This window comes from Ptychodera flava, chromosome 16 (assembly GCF_041260155.1).
Source record: "Ptychodera flava strain L36383 chromosome 16, AS_Pfla_20210202, whole genome shotgun sequence".
In the NCBI taxonomy this organism is placed as follows: Eukaryota; Metazoa; Hemichordata; class Enteropneusta; family Ptychoderidae; genus Ptychodera; species Ptychodera flava.
In genome coordinates this window covers 17,549,567-17,576,552 of record NC_091943.1, presented here as the reverse complement: position 1 = coordinate 17,576,552, position 26,986 = coordinate 17,549,567, and the positions used below count along the sequence as shown (strand labels likewise).

The 26,986-nt window shown below is 35.4% G+C and overlaps 1 protein-coding gene across 3 annotated transcripts in view; it reads left to right on the top strand.

Annotated features, from left to right (window-relative positions):
* The first annotated feature begins 425 nt into the window (after nt 1-425).
* LOC139114160 (sulfhydryl oxidase 2-like) overlaps nt 426-26,986 on the top strand; it is a 179,112-nt gene continuing 152,551 nt past the window's right edge. The window contains exons 1-7 of one of the 3 annotated variants that reach the window (XM_070675725.1): nt 426-708; nt 19,558-19,658; nt 20,337-20,382; nt 23,256-23,291; nt 24,384-24,480; nt 25,870-25,969; nt 26,676-26,827. In XM_070675725.1, coding sequence (XP_070531826.1) covers nt 456-708; nt 19,558-19,658; nt 20,337-20,382; nt 23,256-23,291; nt 24,384-24,480; nt 25,870-25,969; nt 26,676-26,827 — 785 coding nt within the window. In that variant the 5' untranslated portion in view covers nt 426-455. The remainder of the gene's footprint in view (nt 709-19,557; nt 19,659-20,336; nt 20,383-23,255; nt 23,292-24,383; nt 24,481-25,869; nt 25,970-26,675; nt 26,828-26,986) is intronic. The other 2 variants (XM_070675723.1, XM_070675724.1) reach the window with 2 other exon arrangements.

Below are 26,986 nucleotides of genomic sequence, written 5' to 3'. Positions count from 1 at the left end.
TAAAATACTTCTCTCATCACAGAAAGTAGACACTCTTCGAAAACTTAGCAGATACATATTCTATGCGACAAATCGTAGACACGAATTTTTGGATAATTATGTTTCATAGTTCTGTATGATGTATTAGGCCTACATGTAATATTATTTTGGTCGATGAGTAGTACTGAATAAACAAACTATACAACCTTCAATGATATATGCCAAATAGAAATGGAATGAGAATTCAATGCAAATTATGTGAAAATTTTTATATTTACATGATTATAAAAGCTAACTGCTGCAGCTGTGCGCCTATTATGTTACGCCACAGATACTTGTTCAGACAACTTGTCACTGTCAACCCACGCTTAGAGGGTCTCAGTTCATGCCACGCGTCAAAGCTGATTTGTCGCCTCCGTGACGTCGACGCTACTTGTCAATGTTCGAAATTCCCCACTGACTTAAAGGGTCTCACTATGGCGGTCTTGAAGATCAACAACATGCTGCTCTTGCCGTTTGTAGCTTATTTCTTACAGTTTTTCCAGCCGTCACAGCCCTCAGAAACCCTTTACAGCGAGACAGACCCGGTGGTGATACTAAATGACAAGAATTTGAAAAGCACGCTTTACAATGCAAAAAATGCTTGGATGATAGAGTTCTATTCCAGCTGGTGTGGCCACTGTATACGGTTTGCCCCGATATGGAAGGCCCTGGCAGAAGACGTGAAAGGTGAGTGAAAATCTTATCAGTCTGGGAAGTCGTGTCATCTGTTCTTACATATCTCCACACAGACTGTTCTGTAAACGGCGTTGTTTTTGTCGGAACATATTTAGTCGGGGAAAGAGACGTGGTCAGCGACTAATGAAATGCGGAAGTGCCTATGATACCCTGTCCCTGGCTATGGCAATAGCACGTAGAAAACGTCAACTGATTACGATTTACACGTGTAGCCTAGGCTAGTATGGGTATGTCACGTCGCTTGGGTTCGTTCGCCAACGCACTTACGATGAAGCTTTTATGGAACCTACGGTAGCACGCAATTTGTGAATTCCTGTTGACAATTCACTCATAGTATATACACAAATTTCGATGAATCGTCTTCGTGTGCTGCGTATAGCGCGCAATGGAGAAGCTCTGCGTGGCTGTGTGTCATCGGCTACTGAACACATGGCCGGCCCTGCCCCACAGGTCCTTGGAGTTGCCGTGTAGTAATACTAGTATACATAGGGAGACACGTCAACTCCACGGACCTGTGGCCCTGGCACTGCAGAGCTTGCTTACAGTTTTGCAGGTGTTGATCAAATTTTTTCCGTGAAATGCTGCAAAATCTTCATGCAAATACTTCAAAATACATTTTCCTTCATTTTGACATGAAAATTACTGCATCAAGATACAACCGGTAGTTTGAACACACTCCGCGATTGATAATTTCAATATATCCTGACCTTTAACAACCTAACATTGTATGGTATTTGCTGAATAATGATACATGGCTAATCAGCTGTCATCAAATTTAATTATTGGAAAATGAATTTTTCATAAATATCAACAAAAAAATATGGGTTACAAGTGAGTGCCTTGAAGCAGCTTTGACATGTGAATTAATGAAAACAATGTTCAAAACTTTCTGTACAGAGCAAATATAATAAAAAAATTGTGAAATTTGCTGTTATTTTTGCCGTTTTTCTCATCCTGTGGAATTCTAAACTTATGTGACCTTCACCAAACCATAGAATGCAAATACTCAATACAAAGAGGAAATCATATATTTAAATTCCGTATGGGGCAAACTAAAGACTTGAATGTTTTGACTAAATCATCAGCAGCTGTCTGAATTTCTGTAATTTTTTTGGAGTGAGTTAAGTGATAGTCATGAGAAACGTCAGTTGTGGCATATCAGTGTGAACTCGTTTACAAAGAGTTTTGATAGTGTCATATGGAATTGTTTGTGTATTATGTTCTCATTGCGTGCTACATGTAGTGTGGGCACATATGATTGAGATGTTAAATAAATGTTAGAAATACTGTATAAACAAGTCTTTGTTGGTACTAGCAACCCATAGCGTGCATCAGCTACCAGAATTTTCAAATCACAGAATATCAAATTATGTCAGTACCAGCAATTGTAGGTACTGTAAGAATTCCACTGCTGAAAAAGAACGGCAACAACTACGCCTACAGTCTGTATGCCAGGCACTTTAAACTAAAGAATTGTTCCCAGCAATAACCATAGCTACATTTTGTTTATTTTGACATTATGTATTTTGAAGATGTATCAATATTTGTATTTCAATATACCCGTATAGTGTCCAATTAGTGAACGCATTCATGTTCTTTAATTATATACAAATCTTGGAAACACACTTTATTATGTGTTTCTGTCCAGTTGCATTTATTTGTTATGACCAAGCAATTTAGCTGATCATAAAACCATAAAAATCACTTGTAGTATTGCCAAGAAAATCTGAGGAACTGAGTTTTACTTTTCACAGGCCTTTCAAAAGTATACCAGTGTTCCAGTGTTTTGGCTTACTTACGCAGTTTTTGTGGGTGAAGGGACTAGATATTATACTGGTAAATTGAACGAATGTCATAAGCACGATGGCTATGCAGGGTGTCCATTTATGGTTTTGTACTCAGTAACTACATGTACCAGCTGGGGTTTTGAATTGAGGGTTTACAAGTTGTAGTTTGTTACTGATGTATGAGGAGTGTAAAGGGAAGTCAGAGTCACTTACATAACATTACATTAAAAGCTTCATTGCCACTGTCAATCGGTGACTATTGATATTAAAGTCAATATAATGTGTATTGTAAATACTGAATGCAATCTCTCGCCATATAGGGTATGAATAGTGCATAAAATATTATATATTATCGTTTATATTATATGTATTATTTTTCAAATAAAAATAATGATATCAAAGCCAAGATATTGTATTTCTACATACCAATTATGTATTCAACTTTCAAGTAACATGATATGCTCGCCAAAATAAGTCGAATTATACAATGTACATGATGATAGTTTATATTCAATTATGTACAGCCATATGAGTGTAATACTACTGGGACTGATATTTACAAAACAATCCGGTAATCATATTTTCAATCAATTTGCTAGACTGTCAACAGTCCCTTGTGCCTTTTCTGTCTCTCATTGGTGTTGTCTCTCGCAAATGCACATATGGCATTGGGGGAATCGCAAGCGTAGCGCCGAAGGTGCAAGCTGGACATTCATAAAGCATACATTGCCTTCAGTGCTCATGGCTTGTGCCTTCGGCGCTTCTTCCCATCGTCGTGTGTGTGAGAGACAACACCAGTGAGAGACAGAAAAGGTGCAAGGGACTGTCGACAGTCTATATCAATTTGCATATATTTAAGTTTTAGTACTATAAGAATCCTATAGGAGTGCCACAGGACTAAACTAGTTTCAAAATTACGGAATATTGTATAGACTACAGCAGTTTGTTATGAGATAGTCATATTTTATCAAGGCCCCAGTCACACTGTGAAGTGTGATGATTAATGGCAGTGATAAAAAATGAGCCAATGGATACGTTTAGTCTGCTTTTTATAGGTCCAAATGTAGTCAATTTGTCAACTGTGATATACTCATCATATGGAATTATCTGTTTTCATGCAACCTGAATCAAATATTAAAATGCTGCAGACTACACTGTGTCATAAATTTCCAGATCAAGCTGTGGCAAATGCCAATGAATTTTCATGTTGAATACTGATTTGAAATGATTTGTCATCTGAAGCTGATAACACATTTTTTCTTGTGGTCCATACCCTTAAGATTAGAAGTTCAAATCCAAAAAGACAGAAAATATACAAAAAAACATTTGCTGCAATTATTAAAGGGCCATTAGCTGTAACTTTTTATGATATATTTTCACTATTTTTGTTTTGTTAGTCAATTTACAAGTTCTAATTCCCAAAGCATGTCGAAACACCCACTATTTAGCTTGTCAATACAGCCTCTATATATGTAAAATGAACTATTGTTTATATTTAAGTTCTAGTCTGGGCAATAATTCACTTGTCAACATTAATAGTGCAGTTTGCACATGTCTAGATTTGGTTTAAAAGCCGAATACTGTGTATATCAACAGGCTTTCAGGAGCAGAACAGAAACTGTTATTGACAGTGAATATAAAATTGGGGAAAAAAGTCATCATAAAGTAAAAGCCACTGGCTGTTTGTGGTGTGAGTAATTAATCATATGTTGTCAATTTCATGGGGTCATGTAGATCAGATAAGTAAATTCATTATATTGTGTTGAAATGAGCGTTGTTCATGTCAGGTTTTATTGGCCATGCCTACGTGCCAAATATGGTACGGGATGATGTCAACGCTATTAAATCACAATGTGCAATTTAACAGGGCTCGAAATTAACCTTTTCCCTGGTAGTCAACTTGGGCTACCATTTTCTGAAGTTGGTAGTCCAGTGACAATGGCTGGTAGTCCATGCATATTTTAGTTTAGGGATATTGTTTTTCATTAACCAAACAAGAAAAAGCAATTTTTCAAGATTCTGCCCATGAAGTGAATTTTCTAGTCATTTGATGTAAATACTTACACACCCAGTACCAAAAGGAAACGGGTATAATCCCCCCCCCCCCCCCCAAAAAAAAAATGTTTCTGGTCCTTGACATTCAGCAAAGTGATGGGGCGACGCGGCTTTCTTTTTCTCCTTTTTTTCTTAACAATGCTGGTCTGGCACTATTGATGCAACAGTTATTGTCTTTTATCACTGGCTGCATAATACTTCGTTTTCTGTTTAGCATTTTCTGACATACAAACAGGGATATCAAGGATAGCTGTACTGATCAGTTTGTAACCCAATAACAATGCCATGACGCCTAGGTTCTGAAATGACGCACGCGGTGACCAGAAACGATCTTTTTTAGCCTAATGGACAACAGTGATACTAAAAAGTTTGGTGATCTATTGGCAACTTGTTTCATCCTCATGCTAAAAATACATGTAGACCGTGGGCTTTCTGTAGAGAGGAGGCATCTTTCTTGCCTGTGATTGATACGTTATGATCAAAATGCAATGAAAATGCGTTTTCATTGACCATCGCTTCCAGCGCCTGTCATTCAAGTACGTCAGTTCAGATATTTGCCATTGCACGCCAGGCACTGGCTGAACTTTATGTCCCGGTCTTTGGTAGTCCGTGTGGGCTACCATTTAATGGATTTCGGTAGCCCCAGGGAAAAGATGGTAATCTGTGGACGCAGGACTACCGCTAATTTCGAGCCCTGCATTTAAGCAGGTGCAGTAATCTCTATTTATGTACCCAGTCATCCATTTTGTTTGTCTCCGAGAAATCCCAGCATGCTGAGAATTTAATCAAATTCTGTGTCGTGAATTATGATGGTGGCTTTGCCAGAGGTTACGCTTCATCACCATTGATAAAATCATATAATATGCTGTCTGTATTCTATTATCAATGGTGATGATAGAATACAGACAGCATATTATATGATTTTATCAAAAGTCCAATTCAACATATGTCTGGCTGGAGATATAATTTATATGTATGTTTGATGGAACAAGTCTATTTCAGTAAACTATTAAACTACTGTAATGATTAATTTATCATGGAGGAAATCTACCGTATAGACTGCTAAAAAAGGAATATTTATTTTAATCAAAGAATTTTGTTAAAATATGGCATTATTTGGTGAAGGACATGCTTTACAGTATTGTAGTATACTGGTATTATATCATATCTCAATATATATGTCTGTGCCCTTGCCTGTTTCTGTATCTGTATGTGTGATTGCAATCAGTATACCAATGTACCCACGTAGCTGAATTTATCCGCTGCGAGAAAGGAAAATTTCATTTTATTAAGGCAGGGACGATACATAGATATTTTCAGAAATTCCAAACATGACCCAAAGATCTCAGAAATATAGTTAAATTTAGAGGGCACACCATCTGTAAACAGTATCTAATGAACATTACTTTATCGCTTCATACTACCGGTATGTCTGGGCAAAAGGCTTAAAGCCCGGTGCCATATGTCTTACTCACTGTAAAAAAGTCATTTTAGTTAGCATCCTTCTTTAGTTAATCTAGCCAAGTATTTAAATTTAAATTTAAGGTGCCGCTAATTTAAACTTTTGCCCACATTCTATATGGACAAGATGTCTTTTCAGCTAAATTAAAAACCTGTTGATTGAAATGAAAGTCCAAAATCACTAAATCAGCATGCATGATGCAGCTATTTCAAAGTGTTTTACAGTATTCGTTTTCAATTGTCACAAAACATTCGTCTGTTCCAAAGATGAACTGATATCATGTATGTTACCTGCATGTGCAGCTTACATGTTCATGTAGCTATGTACGATACATTCTCCCCTTGTAGAATGTAATGTAATCCAGAATAGTAGTAAAAAGTCTATATGTGAAATTCCTGTTAAAAATGATAAACTGCCTGCCAGTGTGATAGAATTTACAGTTTCCTGCTGTGTACCTTATGGGCAATGCAAAACTATTGGTGTGTTTTCTTCAAGATATTTGTGTAAAGAAATTAAATTTTTACTACCTGCCTGTGAAGACTGTTCCTTCAAAGAGAAGGCATACCAGAAATACAAGTAGGCCATACTTGTTTTGCACAAGTACTTACCCTGTTGACCCTTGGACTGTACATTCAGTGTACCAAAGTATTATTGAAACTTGTCTGTGTATTCTTAAGGAAAGCTATCGATTCTCACAGCCAAAACAACAATTCTTTCACCTTCTTTCTTAACCTTCCTTTCCCCCAGTATCCTGTTTCGTGAACTTAAGTACTGCTTTTTTTGTGAAGGGCTAGTCAATGGTGAGATGAACCACATATTGTAAATTTTCAAACCCATATACCGGTAATGGGCTTTTTCCAATATAAGGTGACCCCGGGTGACCTTTTGAAGTTTACCTTAACCCTGGGAAGAAATCTGCAGTTAATATAATCAAAACACAGCAGGTAGGAATCTTCAATGTTTTTTGATCAGGTTTCCTTTGTTGCGCCGCAGTGCCCTCAAAGTCAAGGTCTAAAGTACATGATTGAGGAATTTCTGGTAGCTGTTAGTGTTACTAGAAGTTTCAACTTGAAAATTGACCCTGTTTTATGTGTCTGTGTAATTACAATGTTTTAAGGAACATTTGGACTTTTATGAGAAATAGTGCACCCATATCCCTCTAGAAAAATTCTTACATTTTTGACAAAATATGGTCAGAATATTGCTGGAAGGACAACTTTTTTGTCAAAAATATGGTTCTGTTATGACTTTTATAAAAAATATGGTCAGAACATTCCCAAAAGGATCTGGGTGTACACGTACTGTTTCTCATAAAAGTTGTTTTTGGTCAAAATCCATATTTATTCAAAGGGAATATGTGCAGTATAGAAACATGAATTCTGACTTTTCATGCAGAAACAGTCCAACGACTGCACAACGAAATGATTTATGTTTAAACCAAGAAAGGTACAATGATGTATGATGTACTGTAATAGTAGAATGTTGAAAGCATAAAGCCAAATGTGCAGTCACACGTGAATACGGGTCTCCATTTTCAAGACTGTCTATACGGTATGTGTAAAGTGTATTGTTATTGTATTGTTTACATTTAAATTCTAGTCTGGACCAGAATTAACTTGTCAACAATAAGAACGCAGTCTGCATAAATACAGGCTGAGTTGACAAGCTGAATACTATGTATCTCAACATGCTTTGCGGAATAGAACAAGAAAGTAGTTGGCATACAAACAAAAATATGTGAAAAGAGGATGCAAATGTATAGCAAAGTAATTGTTAGACTTCAAAATCAACAAACATACACAATGAAATACTGATGGCTATCTGATAAATCAAATAATATGTTCCGATGTACTTGTTTGTCTACATTGTGTCATACTGAAAGCAGAGTCTAACCATTAGCTGAAAAAAGGATTGATTTGTTTTCTGTGATTTGAGATCCTTCAGGAAAGCTATACACTTATTGTAATAGAGAATGTAACACTGAACCTAGCTATGGAAAACAGTGCAAGCATATCATACCACCAGAAAAAAATTTTGAATAAGTTGAACCCTGCCATATCAACTGATTGAATTCCTTATGACATTTTCTAAGGTTGATGAAGTATACTACCATACTACATTTATCTAAACCACCTTGTTGCCCTGGTTTCATAACTTCATTATGAAAAGCACTCCAACTTGCCACTTGCCTGTATGTCTCTTATAAGATTACAAGACTTGCATGAAGTGTGTTGCCATAACTACTAAGTGAATATTGGCCATTCCCAAAGCTAATTACAAGATTTTCAGTGACAGCACCTAGATTTAGGAACTTTCAATCATAAATGTTTATGCACGCAAGATGTACCACCTCTCTTTGGAACTGGTCTTCTCCCTCTCTCCTCTTACACAAATTCCCTTCCTCCCTCATCTAAACAAATTCCTTCTCTCCCGCGCTCCAAAAAACTTATTCATTAAATAATTCATATTGCAATTTGTGTTATAATGTCTAACACATAGTTAAGGTAGAATGCACCTCGGGAACAGACATTCGGACTCTCAAACTTTTACAATTCTCTTCTGATATACCTCATGTGGGGGTTCATTTTAAAGCTCTTGGTGAAAGAAAACTTTTCACCGGCTTAGTTTTTCGAAACTCGATAATTTTTATTTTTCTCTATAGAGTAAACACAGGGATGGCGGCCATTTTGAATTTCTAATATCGGTAAATCTTGGGTAATTTGTTTCTCTAGTACCAAAATTTGCAGTGTGACCCCCTATTTTTATTCTTGATTTTGAATGAGAATGGTTGAATGATTCCTTGAGGAAAGTTAGCGCAAAAGTTTAAGTCTTTCACTTTCGAGGTGCATACTACTTTAAAGGGAAACAGTCGTGGGAACTGCGTGCCTGTATGAGTTTCTTGTTTACAAAAAATGTATTTCGTGCACAATATCTAGATGCACCTCATCATCATAGTTGCAACATTTAAATTATACATTGTGGATTATGACAGACATGTTGTAACTTTCATCAATCACCATCGTACCTTGGATACAATGTTTACATTGGTTGTATGGGTCCCATACAACCTTTGAGCACAGTTACGACAACTGTATCCCTTTAACACAATTTTTTGCATTCCAAAAGTCACATTTTAAATTTTGATTTTTGAATATTTCATAATTCATACTATAATTTTGAACATTTCACAATGCATATCACAATTCTGATACTTTTAGAAGTGTATTCAAGGTTTGACTGCTCCCTGGATAAAGGAATAATATTGTTTGGTTGTCATTTCTATGATTGACTGCATAGGAGACTCTTAAATTTGATATTTGATCCAGACTGTAATCGTAATTTGCTAATACCTTGAAAAGACACTATTTGCATAATTTGAATTTTCATAATTTATTCCGGTTCCCCACAATCAAAACACAATCCCCAAAATTTCCAAGCAAAGAGGCTGGGGAGGGGGACATTTCCCCCTTTGTGAGAGAAACCTGGAGAAAACACTGCTGTTATATAATCCTTTTCAAGGACATGCTTCATTAGTCTTTTTCTGCATCACCTTTCATTCCGTAGACCATATAGAATAAAGTGGAACCTATTACAGATACTTTTCTGCATCAGTCAGTTCTAGTCCAGTCAATCTACGAGATTTTGGCACCTAACCCACCACAAATTGCAACAGAATTTTTTTCTTCAGAATGCATTTTAATGAGGTACCCAGAACAACATATTAAAAGTTTACTCGAATCCACCTTGGGAAATATGTCTAATTTGCATAAATCAAATATGGCGGCCAACCATCCAACAAAATAACATAATTGGCTATATATCACATATTAAACAAGCTATTTCAGTTATTTCAAAGTCTGACACTAGTTATTTGGCTCAGGGAATCATTTTGGAAGTATAATGTTTCAAATAGGCACCTCGTTAATTTGCATAATTACAATATGGCGGCCAACATTCCTACAAAATACATTTCGGTCATATACCACGTATTAAACAAGCTATTACAGTGATTTTAAAGTTAAAAGTATATTTCTTTGGCATGGACAAACGATTTTCGAGATGCTATGATTTGCATAGATAATTTGTTAATTTGCATAAGTCCAATATGGTGGCCAACATACCTACAAAAGACATTTACTGTCATATACCACGTATTAACCCTTTTGGCGCCAAAGTCTATTTTTGTCAACTTTATAAAATGTACCACAGTAAATTTTTCTGCTTTTTGCTAAAATTTTGATAAAAATATGTAGCTGCTGAAAAATGATATCCATTTGGTCCAAAATTATGAAAAAACCGTACAGAAAAGTTCACAGAAATCGGTAAAATATTGCATTAAAATTTTGGTGTAAAAAATTACAGCAGGCAAAGGGTTAAACAAGCTATTTCTGTGATTTTAAAGTTAAAAGTATATTTCTTTGGCATGGTCAAATGATGTTTGAGGTGCAATGATTTGCATTGGCACTTCTTTAATTTGCATAAATCCAATACAAAAGAAATTTTCTGTCATAAAATGTATTGAACAATCTATTTCAGCCATTTTGAAGTTTAATTATATTTCTTGAGCATGAAGAAACACCTTTTGTGGTTCAATGTTTTTAAAAGATACTTTGATGATTTTCAGAAATTAAATATGGCTGCCAAATTAATGCCCAAAAAGCTTGTAATATAAATAAGGTTATGGTAGAGTTTTTAGGAACAGGAATATCAAGAAAAAAATGTCAAGAGGGCACTGCAACCAACGCACTGTATTGTGCAAATATTCTTCCAATTTTTATTAATTTGTTAACCCAAGATTAGAAATTGGTTAGGTTCACCTTTTAGCTTGGCAATCAGTCGTAAGTTGTATGATATAGAAGGGTTAATGTTTGCAAATGTATGCAAATCACCCGAATTCCTGCTTCCCTTTTATCTGAATTTCAAGATTTCCAAAGAATATAACTCTGTTCTGGCTGGGTCATATTTTCTGAAGTATTCACATTGTGTTTTTAAATGCTATATAACAAAACAACTATTTTGTTTTGCAATAAAATTCTTACATTTTGAATTAGAGGCATTTTTATTTTGCTAACCATGATTTTAAGCACTTTTTTGAGAGTCAGTCGTTCAGCCCATGCCATTTTAGAATGAGGATTTACTCTTGTTTCAAGTGAAATATTACATTTCACAAAATAGTTTGTACGGGTTTCCTTGTCATCTTAGATGAAAAATATTCCTTCGAAAAAAACTGTTGGCAACGTGCAGCTCCACATTAAGTCCTTTAACATTTATTATTAAAAATGTAGAAAATATACAATAAATTTTCTTACAATAACGATCCATTTAAGAATAAAAGTTTATTTTTAATAGTGTCTGTGACACCTAAATTCGTTAAAATACCCCATGAATATATTGTATTTTGATAAGAATGTTAAAGCAAATTTGGTAGACTTACATATGACTTCCGAACGGATTAAAATACGTATATGTTGATGTGCGTTTACTATTGAGTTGTAAGAAAGTCATGCAATTTTAATTATTTGTGATATTTCTAAATATGACAACCGTTTATGATTGTTAGTCATCTAATAATAATTTCTTTCTGAATATAACATTGGATTCATCTGTGTACGGCATTATTTGTGATTTTTATAGGTGCTTCATACTCTACAGTGTTAAAACATGTAATCTTCAATGTTTACTGTTTTAAAAAAGTCGTGGACAAAATATTTAGTTTCTAATTTAGACTGAACCCCTTCCTTATGGACGAGTGCATCTTTGGTACATCCCCCTAGACGATAGGCAAGAAGTCATCACATATAACAGCAAAAATACAATAAACTCAACGAAGATAATAACAACGCAAAAAATAAAATAATGTGACCCAAATAACACATGCCACAATACAGACAAATTAAACAATGTCGGACTCTTAAAAACTTGATCAACACACAAACTCACAAAAATTAAAAATTGCATGCTTAGCAAAGACTTAAAATTAATTCAAACAACTCATTAGCCCAACAGAATCCAACTGTTACACGATACAAACATGTACATCTGGAAAAATGACACTTGGAAAAATGACTCAAGATGTACTTCTTTGTATTGTGTAATAGTTGGATTATGTGTTTGGATTAATTGTAAGTCGTTGCTAAAGCATGCAGTTTTCAGATTTTTTGAGTTTGTGTGTCCAGAAAGTATTTTTGAATCTGACATTGTTTGTAATAGTGCTAAGTTTGTGTGTATTACGACATTTTTTATTTCGGTCATATCATTTTTTCTGTTTTTTTAGCTTTGTTGTGTTTATTGTATTTTGCTGGTATGTGTGATGACTTCTTGCCTATCATCTAAGGGATCCTACAAAGATGCACCCATCCATAAGAAGGGGGTTCAGTCTAAATTAAAAACTTAAGATTTTGAACAACCCTTTTTTAACAGTAAACATTACAGATTACATGCTTTGACACTGTAGAGTGTTAAACACCCTTACAAATTTCGAAAATGCCACACACAGATGAATTCAATGTTATATTTAGAAAGAGAATATATCATTCAGAAGACTAACATTAATTAACAGTCGTCATACACAGAAAAATCAAAAATTTTTAAAAATAAATGTCCAAGGACTTAACAGTTTCTTCTTGATAATTTCCTAGTGCTAAAAACTATAGCAAAACCGTTATTTATGTTAGAAGCTATTAAGCCATGGGGCATTAATATGGCAGCCATATTTAATTTATGCAAATTATCAAAGGGCCTTTGTAAAAATTGAGCCACTAAAGTGTTTCTTCATACCCAAGAAAAATATTAAAACTTTAAATCAAAGAAATAGCTTGCCTAATGCGTCATATATGACCGACAATGTCCTTTGTAGGAATGTTGGCCACCATATTGGATTTATGCAAATTAACAAATTACCTATGCAAATCATGGCATCTCGAAAATCGTTTGTCCATGCCAAAGAAATATACTTTTAACTTTAAAATCACTGTAATAGCTTGTTTAATACGTGGTATATGACCGAAAATGTCTATTGTAGGAATATTGGCCGCCATATTGGAATTATGCAAATTAATGAAGTACCCATATGAAACATACCTCCAAAATAATTCCCTTGGCCAAATTACTAGTGTCAGACTTTGAAATAACTGAAATAGCTTTTTTAACATGTGATATATAGCAAATTATGTTATTTTGTTGGATGGTTGGCCGCCATATTTGATTTATGCAAATTAGACATATTTCCCCAAGGTGGATTCGAGTAAACTTTTAATATGTTGTTCTGGGTACCCCTCTGAAATGCATTCCGAAGAAAAAATTCTGTTGCAATTTGTGGTGGGTCTAACCCTATTTTGACTGGACTATTCGTTGCCACTCTTAATTTGGAGGGTCGTTTTCAAACGACTGCGCTTGCCCAGATCTCAACTCGATTACGTCACTGACTTCAAAGTCTTCGTGTTTGCTTTGGGACATCGGCTAAGTTCGGCCTTTGTTTTAACGCTGTGCAAGGCCAAGTTAGGAAAAAATCGGTCATGGTTAACCTTGTGACTAACCTCACTACAACATCATGGCAGCAAGAGAGCATGGTAAATAGTAATTTGCCAGCTTTCTGTTTGACGTAGTGCGATCGTCACCTCAATGTTTTCAGTATCGGCAGTGACAGGTCAAGCACCTGCAGTTCAAAAAAGTCCCATTTTCGCGTACTTATGTGTTTTTGAGCAATGTCATTCGAGTTATTCAATCGATAAATATAGATGAACAAAGGATGGCAGTTTCATTGAGCTACGTTGACGGGGGACGTTGGGGGACATTTTTGAAAATCGGTTACCCTTCCAAATTGTATTCGTTTAGCCTGGTCAAGCCAGCGAAATTGATGAACGCCGAACTGTGGATGGTTCAAAGACTTTGGAAGTGCAGATTTTCGTTAAAGAGCTATGTTTATTGACTGAATGTTTCAAAGTTGTCTTTCCCGGGGTTGATGCATTTGACAAACTTCATAAGATTATTTCCAAATACCCCACACTAGGGTAGTACGTGGGTAGGGGCTGACATTGACTTCGTACTTTCCACTATCCCTATACACTCCCTCCGCCTGTTCTCGGCCAGTATCTATTCTCGGCCAGGGTATGAAAAAGAGTTCCGTAGTTAAACCACATCGTAATAATATGTTGAAGCTTCAGCATGCTCGAGATACATGTTTTAATACAGATACACTGCTGTAACTAGTCAAACACGTGTATGTCACACATTCAGAACCGACCTAGACACATTGGGCATGGAGTAAAATCAGTTACTTTGCCTTCAAGTTCAACTTAATTCGCATTCCGAAACTTCATCATTTAGTACATACATTGATAATACCAATGAATTATCCCCGGGAATTCACCAATGAATGGGCGCTCAGTTATGAACACAGAGGAAAATGTACGGCAAAGCTAAACTTGAGGTCTAAATCGGCTTGAAATTGGTGTGTAAACAACCTATTTATCTTCGCTAAGTGATCGGTCCCGGCATTTTACCACTTGCCCGGCTGCACTGTGGCTGGTCACCGTCCATTTCCGAGTGAGTACAGTTCGATAGGGCCAAAGTAATTAAATTCTTTGTTTTGCGTCCACTCAAAATGGGAAAAGGTACGCGTCTAAGCGGCTGAAAAACACACACAAGAAAATTAACACAATGTAATTTGATTGCGGCAAATAAAAATTGTAACAACATTTTTAGTTCAGAAAAGCTAAGCGGTTATGTCCTAAAATTTCCTATTCAAATACACTGTGTGTGTTTTTCATGAAAACCTTAAAAACCTAAGCGGGTGGGGACGCAAAACAAAGAATTTAATTACTTTGGCCTAGTTGATTCCCGCTGTAATCTGTGTGACGTAATCGGGATTGAATAGGCATGCGCGTGTCAAAGTTCACGAGGTCGTACAATCTGCGATTGCAGGAACGACCCTTCAAGTATAGAGTGGCAACGAACTGTCAGTTGATCTGTGAAAATGCTTGAAGTACCTTGAGAGAGTGTTTTGCATCATCACTACATGTATCTGACTGTAGAGATTTAAACATCAGTGGAATGTGCATATAGTTTGTAATATAAACATGAATTGCTCAGTATCAGAGACAGTATTTTGGATATAGTAATTGATTGTTGCCTTGTAACCAGGGCTTGAAATAATACCTGTCTGCCTGTCCCAGACAAGTGAAATTTGGCCTGGGACCAGCAGATTTGAAAAGTACTTGTCCAAGTGGACAGGTTGGTTTTTTCAGCTGCAACCAGTATTTCAACCTATTGACTACAGCAAATATTCACAAGTTTAAATTTATGTACCTTTTAAAATTTGAAAATCATTATTTGGATATTTACCAGTCAGAAAAAATAAAGAAAGTTCAATAACATCTAATCACTGTTTACAGGAGGCAGCCATGTTGATTTATCTAAGGTCACGTCTCAAATCTCTTAGATTTGGAGATTCTTGCTGTTACGCCAATTTGCATATGTACAGACATGAGTTTGTTGAATTTTTCCGGATTCAATTGTTGTGTTCTGTCAAAACTTCCTATCAAACTAATTAAAATTCAATTTTTCTGGACATTATGTCTCAGGCGAGTTGAAATTAGTGTAGTTTCTTAGATTGAATTATGCCATTTTGGACAGGTACTTTTCTCACTGGGACAGGTACTTTTATTTTTACTTGTCCAGTGGACAGGTGGTTGAAAAAAGTATTTCGAGCCCTGCTTGTAACGAACAAAAGTCATTATGCATATATTTTCCCCAAAAGCCCTCCCTCCCCTCCCCCAAATTCAAGTTTGACAATATATTCAAATTCAGCAATCCTTCAATTTCTCCATACCCAGCCTACATTCTGATGTAAAGAGTAATTGACCATACATGTCAGTGAAAATTGTGTGAAAATATTAAAACCAGTGTTACGGGACAAAGAAGAATAAGTCTAGACTAGAAAGGCCCCCTGCCATTCTCTATATCAGAACTCAGAAAACTGTACGATATAAATTGTCATGACTTTGCTCATGATAATCTGAACAGGACTAAAACCCCCTTTTTCATTCAATAATGAAATTTGTGGCATGATTGTGTTTGACGTCAGAGCATCTCTGTCAAAAAAATTTAACATTCTCTATCAAATTCCCAGGATTTGCTACATGTACCTGCAACTAATGTATGTTAAATAGATTTTACCATCTAAAAGCTATATTTAGTATCCTACATGTGTTACATATACAATGTACATGTAATTCAATATGTGAAAATCGAACTGTTATTACATATTATTGGATTTTTTTTCCATGCAGATTGGATTATCATTTAGAGCTACATGTATGTTCCGGTACGTTGGAAACTGAACTCGGAAAACAGTTCCATAACTCAATGCTCTCACAGAGAAGTTAATAAGCTTGCATGTGCATGGTTGTAGATATTTTTGGGGTTTCATTTCATTGAGAAATTCCTTCAATTTGTTTTTGGTGTGCAGGTTATATTTATATGTTATTCCATCTAGTCAATATTGAGATAAACAAATATTATTATTCATTGGTATGTTTATGCCTTTAATTTATGTAAAATTCATTTTCAAGCTGCAATTTCCACTTGCTTTGAGTCTTGTTGGTACATCACTGGTGTAACGAAGGTCAACGTATGCCGCCTACTTTGCATAAATTCAGGCATTTTCAGACTTAGTCCCTGGGACGGTTATCAAAATAAATACGGTACCCAGCTGAATGAGGTTATTAAAGTACCATATGCTGGTATAAATACAATTCCCAATGGTTTGTTAAGGCACAGTGATGCTTTACAAATTACATGCACACATAATGTGACATTTCATTTGTTGTTTGTCAATTTTTGTCCTATTATAGTGTTGTTATTTGCTTACATATAAAGTGGACTGTACTTTCATCATTTTCATTATCCCAGCTTTAGGCAATCAGATCCCTCAAAGAGATGATAGGAACTTTCCCAAACAGGTCAACCATGTTGTCGTACTATTTGCATACGTTGTAAACATAGCAAGGGTTTCTTGAACTGTCCTAGCATTGCAAAGATTAATGGTACTTAAGGTGCTTTTAAGGTGGAATGCACCTCGGGGACAGGTATTTGGACTCTTAATTTTTTACAATTCTTTTCTGATATACCACTTGTTAGGGGCTCATTTTAGCTCTTGCAGTAAAGAAAAATTTTTACTGTCTTAGTTTTTCCCAAAAATCAAAACAATTCATTTTTTCCCCATAGCAGCCATTTTGAATTCCAAATATCGGTCAATGTCAGGTTATTTGTTTCTCTAGTTCAAAATTTTGCACCATGATTGACCCCTGATTTTTATGCTCGATATGGTGAAAGAATTGTTGAAAATTTCATTGAAAAAAGTTTGAGCAAAAGTTTGTCTTTCACTTTTGAGACGCGCACACTAGTAAACTACCATACCAGTATGTGTTCATTGAGGAGTACAACATTCTCTAGTTAGTACTAGTTGAATGATGAAGGAAATTTTCCATATTTGAGTCATTCATTTCTATAGATTTTCGCTGCATAATTTATATTGAAATTTTTGATCGATCTTTGCTTGCTTAGCTTCTTACAAAATCAAAACTGAAGTGGGAAATACACGTACAATAGCATTACCATGCCTCAGATGAAATGTAAGCAATTGTAAAAATATGTCTTTTTCCCCATTACTGAAACAAGTATCTGTACATGTACATGTATACTGCCTGCAACTGTGCAATGTTATATGTGGGTATGCACTTACTGGGACTATGTCAGTGAACAATGGAATAGGAACCATATATCACTGTCCTCAACCCATGAACACTCACAGTACATGTGAACCATGTACAGGGGCAACAGACCAGCCCAGTAAAAGAAACTGTAACTGGAGATGTTTTCACAGGTCACCATGTTTGCAACTCTCCTTTTCCAGAAACAGTTACTTTGGTTGCCCTCAAACATATTAACAAACTATTTTGCATTACATGTCCTTGTACTGCCAGTAACTGTGTAATACTATACACACCTCCTGTACTTGTATATATAAAGTATTGGAGAAAAAAAACACTATCCAGATATTCCTTTAGGCTTCCGTATCCACTTTGATTGAGCAATTATTTGATAAAGTTCAGTCTCACCATTGACTGGACACTACATGTACACTCTCTATTCCAGCCAAATTTCCTCGCTTACCAATGCTTGAACAGAATTTACAACTGTGTTGACCATGGAGCTAGTGGATTCTGATGGCAGGCTAGTACTTTCTGGGAGTTTACTAGTCCTGGAGTTAGAGGATAATATTTTTGTAATGTTCTGAGAAACTTTTCATACCTGTGAAATCAGAATTCTGTGGACTGATTTAGTCCGAAATAAAGTGAAATAAATACATAAAAAAGCTTTACTCTGTGACAACTGTTTGTTGACTTTGCAAGTTTTAAGCTTGTTACAGTAGTGTACATGTATATGAAACCAGAATATGACAACAAGCCCAGAGGTAGATTGGGAGTACGGTAGACCAAGGGTCATGTCACACTTGAAAATACACCTCCACATTCTCAACAATGTCTGTCTGTCAAATCCAATAAATGATATACGGTAGTTTCACATTGTTGGCAGCCATTGGTGATATTGAACAAGCCCAGCAGCCACGTGTCGCTTAATTGTTTGTGTTGCAATAAAGATCAGAAATTGAATCAGTTGTTTCAGTCTCTGTTTAATACAGTGAAACGAACTTTTTTATTCACTCCGCTCTGTTAGATTCATATGTATTTGCCGTGCTTGCATTTACATGTACACATACTGTAAAGGGATAAAATCACTCTTTTTTGACCTTATAGTGACATCAAGAAAACATGGAATATGCGCACAAAGTCACTCAGTTTACAGAATGATACTACAGGTATATTTATAGTACATAAATGCAAAGTGTCAAAAATAACCCTTTGGCAGAACGCACAGATTGTCTCATCTGTGATCTCATGACAAAATAGACATTTCCTATTCTGACTTACTTTCCTATGAGAAATAAACATTGCCACAATGTAAGGCAAAGCTCCTATCCTTATCTATATGAAATCCATCGCCAATTTACATTTTATCATGAAAGTATGGATGAGATGAAAAAAATTATGTAAAAGTGGATGATCAGCCATGCATGGTGATAGATAGTTGTACAGTAACTTGATTTTTAGGTACAGACAAAAAAATGTTTCACCAATAACAGTATTTCAGTATGTTTAACGAGGTCAAACAAAGTCAACTGCTCTTCATATTGATCAAAATTCATTAAAAAAGTTCAAAAATGAGCAACTTTTCTACCACTCTGCCGACAAAACTACCAGTATTTAGAAAACTGACAACGCATTTACCGGGTATTCCACTCAATGTCGTGTCAACACAACAGATTGCTTTGTAAATTTATTCCCAGATTAAATACACTCAGAAGTCCACAGACGTTGGGCAGGTCTGTTGATAATTTCAACCAGCTAATTATAACAGTTGGACTCTGAAATAATTATGGAACAATTTCTGATTTTCTGTTTTTTTGTTCAATAGGCTGGCAAGATATCATCAAGCTGGCAGTATTAGACTGCTCCAAAGATGAAAATTTTAACATATGTCATGATTTTGATATTCACGCTTTCCCAACACTAAAGGTAATAAAAATGGGTATCAGTTAACTATAAATAATGATTTAACAGGGGAAACAACGGGTGAAAATGTTTGACTTGTGACAGAGAAAAGAAGAAAATTTCCCATAAGAAATTAGCAGACGAAAAGGGAACTACAGTATGATCTCTTTTGGTTTATATCTGGATCTAAATGAACTTGAGAAATTTTGGGTCAAGGGGTCCTTTTTTCAAGTGTGCAGACCATCAAAAGTGTACCAGTATGCGATATTCAAAATGATTGCCATACTTGGTGTATGTCCATGGGCAATGATGAGTTACAAATATTTGCAAGACACTAGATATTGTGCATCAAAAAACCGTAAACCTTGGACAACTTGCTGTGACTGCAATAGTTTACTGGCTAGAAGTATGGTTATTTTGTAATGTAAATATGTTTCTGTTATCAGTGATGTTTTATTAATACTTTGGTGATACGTATGATTTTGCCAATCTAGTCGGAAAAAATGCCAATTTTTTTAACAATTCTCCTTCCAGGCATTTAACACATGCTTTGAATTTCTGTGGAAACATACAGTTAGGTTAGAGAATGTACTGTACTCAGCCAGTGCCCGTAAAAATTTACAACCCAGAATTAAGTTATCAGCAATTCCAATTAACCTGTTCCATCTCGTAATTCCATGGCTTGTTATTCTATCCCTTCAGTTTTTAAATGCTTCAACATCAACCGGAATTGGAGTGAAGTATGCAGGTATGTGCTGTTATCTTTCAAAATTCCTGTTATAGGTGACACTGTTGCTCATTGACAGTTGAGTGTTACAGTGGTTTGCGATGAAACGCTTGCAATACAGGTACTAGACTAACTGTAATACTGTGTAAATTGAGGAATTGCAAACACGGTCGAGTGTAACTATTGTCTGAGTGATAACATCAGTCAGTCATTAACAAAGAAGTCAACTCTGCAAAAGTCAAAACATTGTCAGGAAGGAGGTCACGAATAGTCAAAACAACATCAGACATCCAAGCTCATCCTGCTCAGAACGCACCATTTACAAGCCATGTTTGTGCAGATCTGGTGGTGTTGCTTTGACTACATCTGACCATCTTCCAGACAATATTTCAACTGTTGCAAAGTTGCTTTCTTTGTTATCTACTGATATCACCACAGACGATAGTTCTACCTGACAGTGCTGGTGACTCCTCAACTTGGTGTGTCTAGGTCCCGTATTGCCAACAGTTCAACGCAAACCACTGTATCTGCCATTTGCTGTGTCATGAAAGCTAAATCTACGACAGAGTTGTTCTGGGCAAAGTAAAATTTGCCGTTGTATTTTACTTTTTGTATCTTAGCAATTATATTAGTGATCGTAAGACCATTTACCTGCTCTGCAAATAACTGATAATGGAATTTCACGACTCAGAAAATACTAACTGTCCACATCAAATTTTGAAAACAGTCAAAGTTTTTCTCTGGATATTTTGCATATTTCCTTTTTCTGAAGATATATAATTTTTGGAAATCAAAAGCGACATATTTTCATTTGGATTTTGTTAACTTTTCTTATCTGTCAGTAAGGCCTTGATATTAGAACCCTAAAAAATATTATACTGTGAAACTGCAGCCAACAAAATTTGTTATAAAATGTTTGCAATACATGGTTTAACTGTAAGGCACGAATTTACATCAATAATTTCAATTCTTGGACCGTTGTACATGCAAAGTAATATTCCCATCAGCAAATCCAATCAATTATTTCATTTGCAACGTATTGAGAGCAGGCAAATGCATTTCGTTTGATCAATGCACATCCTTTGTTCAGCCACATTCCTGCTGACAGACTGGTCTCAACATTCATACACCATTAAAAAATCTCAACCCTCTCACATTATTAGGTGAATGTCTCAAATAACTGGTAATTCTTTTGTAAAATTGCAATGATGTTATATCCAACCTTTTGTCACAGACAAATTGTAGATTTTGACAAGGATTGATTTCTTTGCCTGATTTGAAAATTTATGGTTTGTTAATTATGTTTATAATATTTCTCTGAAAGATGTAATATTTCTATTTTTCTGATTTAATGTTATTACAATGTTTCTTTGCATTAAAAAGAGCTTCATGGAGACATCCGTTCGCTATGACCTTTAACCCCTTCACAGAAAGAAGTTTTGGCATACTTAGTCTCTGTGTTGAATCCTGTGTTATATGGTGAAAATTCAGTGATCTGATTTGTTGAGATGTAAAAATAACCATATGTACATGTGCTGTATTTGCGAGATAGCACAGTTTGAACACATGGGATCACTAGGCTAGAAAAAAATTTCTTTTTAAGATGTTTCATGCCTGAATTTCAAAGTACTGTTAACAACAAACCACCTCAGCAATGGGTACACCACCGAATTTTAACCACTTTACTCTATACATATGCACTTGTTATCTTTTGTGCATGTATGTCGTGAGCTGGTCAAAATCTCATGGTATACCTGTCTCTGGGCTGGTTTACTACATGTACTTAAATATATCATTATTTGCATGGCTTGATTATACCATACCGGTTGCTATGGTGATACCTGACTATGCATCATGGGATGCCTGAATGAAGGAGCGGAGTATCATGGATGGCATTGCATGTCTGTATTTCTGTCTTTAAAGTCTGATATTTTGCATCGCCAATGTGATCACATCTTACATGGGGCTGCATCATATCTCAAATGAAAAATAAGTTAGGAAACTCAAACCAAAGATTGCTGGTATGTGATATTGTATGCATCAATTTGGTAACAGCTAAATGTAATTTTGATCACAGTTATGGTGACAGGCAACTTGCCCTATCATGCAAAACTTTTCTCCTCAGTTTGGTGAATACAGTTTCCCTAACTATAGTTCTCCATGTGTCAATCAAAAATGCCAACTGAGATGATGATGCCAGGACCCATATTGTAATGTTGTTGACTACATACCGTTCCATATGATAATCAAAACAGAAAACATAATGACCAGACAAAATGAGAAAAAAATAACTTCATAAAGGAAAGTACATTCGATACTTACCATTCAGAACGTGGAAAGAACTGAAATACATGTACAGACTACCATTCTGACAAATATCTGTTTTAATTGTTCAATGTTTATTCCAGCCTACTTCACAAACAGTTGCATTTGTGTTCCAGTCAAAGTGTCAATAATGTCGTGCCCATTTAAGGCTAAAAACTTTGGTTGCCTAACATTCCAAAATATTCAAGCTGTATTATTGTAGCCTTCATTCAATTTTTATCATTCTTTAGCACTACACTTGACCCCGAGATTACGCACAGTGTGGTTGATAACAACAAACTTCTAAATAACTCACAATAAATTACACTGGAACAGAAGGTATGCAAACTGTTAATTTGTTGGTAAATGGTTGCTGTGGTTTTCATTGGTCAGTTTTTCAGTCCATGATTCTGTGAAGGAAAAAAAGGTGTGGTGATCAATGTTGTTCTTTCATAAGCTTTGTCATTCGGGACATGGTGCATGTGGCTACATTTATTTGGCCCTAATCTTGTTTTACAGTGTAAATTTTTGGATAGATGATTTTGTTTCTACTTTCCCTCAAAGTTGTTTTATCGAATTTGTTTCATCAGAAAATGACATCGATGCAGAGGATGATTTGTTTATTGGTAAGTGACAATGGTGTCTGGCAGTGGGATAATTTAATATTTTCATTTGTTGAATGAGAAGAAATTTATCCTACTTTCACAATACATCATGCAGACAGAAGTTTTGAAGAGCAACAACTATTAGGGTTGCCAGGTCTAGTTAGACGTACATTGCAATTCATCAGTAGCAATTATAATTGTGTCTTTGCATGTGGTAGTCTTCTACCAGACTTGTGTATAAGCGGTCTTCTGTCTCTTTAACCCTGTCATTCCCATTTCCCGGTGGATTGACCCATCTACTCTGGTGATTCAATGGGTATGTACCAAACTAAGGTGGTGAAAAGGCAGGGTAAAAGTCTCACAAAGATGCCGTGCTGGAGTTTTAATCAAATATCATGATACTTTGCAGTGCAGTTAGACATAACATACGCTTAAATATGCAATATGAAGTTGATTTGGTGCGTGCAATTAATGTTTCCTCCACATGGCACCTTGAATTAGCACGCTCAGTTATGGTAATACTGTCTGGTTTTATTGTTATTTGTACACTCTGTCTCTCATAATTAGATCATTAATACCATCTGTGTATGCCAGCTGTTGTTTGTACATTATGTAAGTGTTTAAAAACAAGGCTTTTAGTGCTAGTGCTCATTTGAGTTTCAGATATACTAAAGATATACATATATAATCAGAATATAAAAATGTGAAATATTAATACACACAGTATATATATGATGACATATGTATAAAGTGCTCTGTGAAGTTGTCCCAAACTCTACAGTGACACAGTGGTTATGTTAAAATGAAATGTACATGAATGTGCTTCTTAGAATACACACACAGACACAGATAAACAAACACAGACATATAATACAGATGTCTTTGTGGGAAATTACAGTATTCAATGCGATAAAAAGCAGAGCACTATAAATAACACAAATTACTTCAAGTGCAATAAATCTGTTACTTAAGTTTCTTTCTGAAGATTGCTGAAGATATTGTTATTGTTGTTGTTGTTGAATGCGCACACATGAAGGTTAAATTCTAGAAGACCAAAGGTTCATGCAGACAACAATTCAATAATGATGATAGCATGGTTTCTTTCACATGTAGAACACAGGAAAGCTGATACTATGAGGGAGAGTATAGTGGATTTCATCGACAAACACAAGTCCAAGCCACCTCACTGGCCTGATTTTACAAGCCCAAGGTATGGAGACAAATCTATTGTGTAAAATATTCATGTTTTCATAAACAAGCAGAGTGCATGTTTGGAAAGCTGCTAATGTTCACTGTTGAATAAATATTTGCCATTGTAATATAATAATGATTCATAAGCATATCATTTCAATTATTTAAAATAACTCACTACACAATTACAAGGCCAGTAATGCTAACTTTTGATGATATTGTTTCATTACTTTAATTGTGTATGTCAATTGCAAGTTCTTATTCTACTCACAAAAGAAATATTGAAATAAACTATTTAGTTCATCAACATAGTATCTATATATATAAAATGTATTGTTATTGTTTACTTTTGAATTCTAGTCCGAACCAGAATTCACTTGCCAACATAAGCAACACAGTTTACACATGCTCAGGCTGAGTTAACTAGCTGAATACTCTGTACATCAACATGCTGTGGGGAATAAAACAAGAAACTATAGTTTCTATCAAATACAGAAATAGTGAAAAAAAAATCATCAAAAGTTAGCATTACTGGCCCTGTAAAGGTATACTGTCACCTGTTCCAATTTTGCCACAGTTACCATGGAAAGAAAAAATCTAGCCAATTACAGATTTTAAGCGGGTGGCCGCTTTTTAAAAATAGCGCCCTCACTTGGGCATTTTGAATACCATATATGGGCATATTTAGATTACAGGTGACCGTATACCTTTAAAGGTAGTATGATCAATCCCAGGGATCGAGTTTGTTCTAGTCTGTAAGAGGATTATGAAGGTGTCATAGCCTTTTATTTTCCACATTCTCGCGAGCCAGAGCAATAATTTCCGCTCCGCTGACCTACGCAAAAATCAAAAATCAAATCCTTTTCGGCGTTGGGTGATAAGACTCGCCGAAGAGGGCGTGGTGTACGACGATGATTTTCCATTGAAATTGTAATCTAGTAAGTAAATTTCCTGGCAAGACAATCTGATGCCTGAATCATACCTTTAAATTAAAAATTAAACACATGGATATTGTTGTATTACACCTCAAATATTAAATGTACATACACAAACAGATGATGAAGAAACTAATTAGGGTGATACTGCATATGAAATTCACTGTTTGAGATCTTGAATTGTAATAGATAATTTCGATTCCGTTGTATACCATGGAGGAAATTACAAACTTGCAGAGCTTGTTTGACACCATTGCATCTTTGTACGTGTATGTTTATACATGTAATAATGGTCTTTTGGTGAATAGTTTTGCAAAACATTCCGACAGTAGTTCAAAGGAAATACCAATCCCTCAACTTACATACATGCCACACACATACAAGAATACTAAAATCACAAATTCACTGATTGTATTTTTGACTCTCTGTTGATCAGAAAGTTATCAATGATTGTATGTTTGTTTTCACTTCAGTCTTGAGTGGATTTATAATCTTTTTCCGAGTAGAAGTCATCCAAATGTACATTATTTAGTTTTAATATTTGAAGACAAGGATTCATACGTAGGAAGAGAGGTAAGTTTCTTCAAATTATGGAGAACCATGAGTTTCCCAAACTCTGTCATTCTGTACATGTATGTGTATATTATTGGATATCTAAATCAGCTATGCTGGTAGTTCCTCACATTGCCTGTGAAAAGTAACTCAATCCTTTCAGGCTACCTAGCATTCTGAAAATAAACACCTAGAAGAATTACATAATGACATAAAAAAGTATTGTTCCTCAGACTTTTGTTGGCAAGGCTACAGAGGAGGAGAGCAAAATTTTTTTTATGAACCAGAAAAATCTAGTAGTTACATTGCCTCTGGTGACTTGGAGTCTAGATTTTACAAGCTAATATTTACAATGCACTAACCTTAACAAAACAGGGATATTACTGCAGAAAGTTGACTCCTGTTGCATTGCACAATGTAAAAATACTAATGCTGATGCATTATAATATAAGAATTTCTATACCTGCTAGACTATATATGTTAATTAATCATGATCTCGTTTGGTCGCAGTATCAATTAAATTTTTTAGACATTGTCAAACAGTGTCTTGAAGAAACTCAAAACCGCTAAGGGTACCTGTAAAAATTAAGTCCCCTTAGGTGACTGAAGATATCCAAAGTTTGATATTAGCTCTTACAGGACAATGATACAGTTTGTAAAATTTTGTTTTGTTATAAAGGCCTGTTGCCAAATCTAAAGCACAATTTCTCTCTTCATTTTCATGTAGGTAATATTAGACTTTGCAAAATTCGAGAATGTGATGGTAAAGAGGGTCACAAAAGAAGAGCAAAATGAAAATGTGATGGCAAAATTTGGTGTGGATACATTTCCCTCAATGTACGTGATGTATCCGAATCATACGCGCCATAGAATATTGATGTAAGTGTAGTCCACTTTCTGTTTCTGTATTGGAATTTTCATGCCTTGAGTGTTTGTGTGTGTGTGTGTGTACCATAAGATGCGGTGATAGAAGCTGCACCCGTACTTTGCAACATTGTCCTTGGTTGTATTTTTGGTTACTTTTGGGTTTCTCAATGG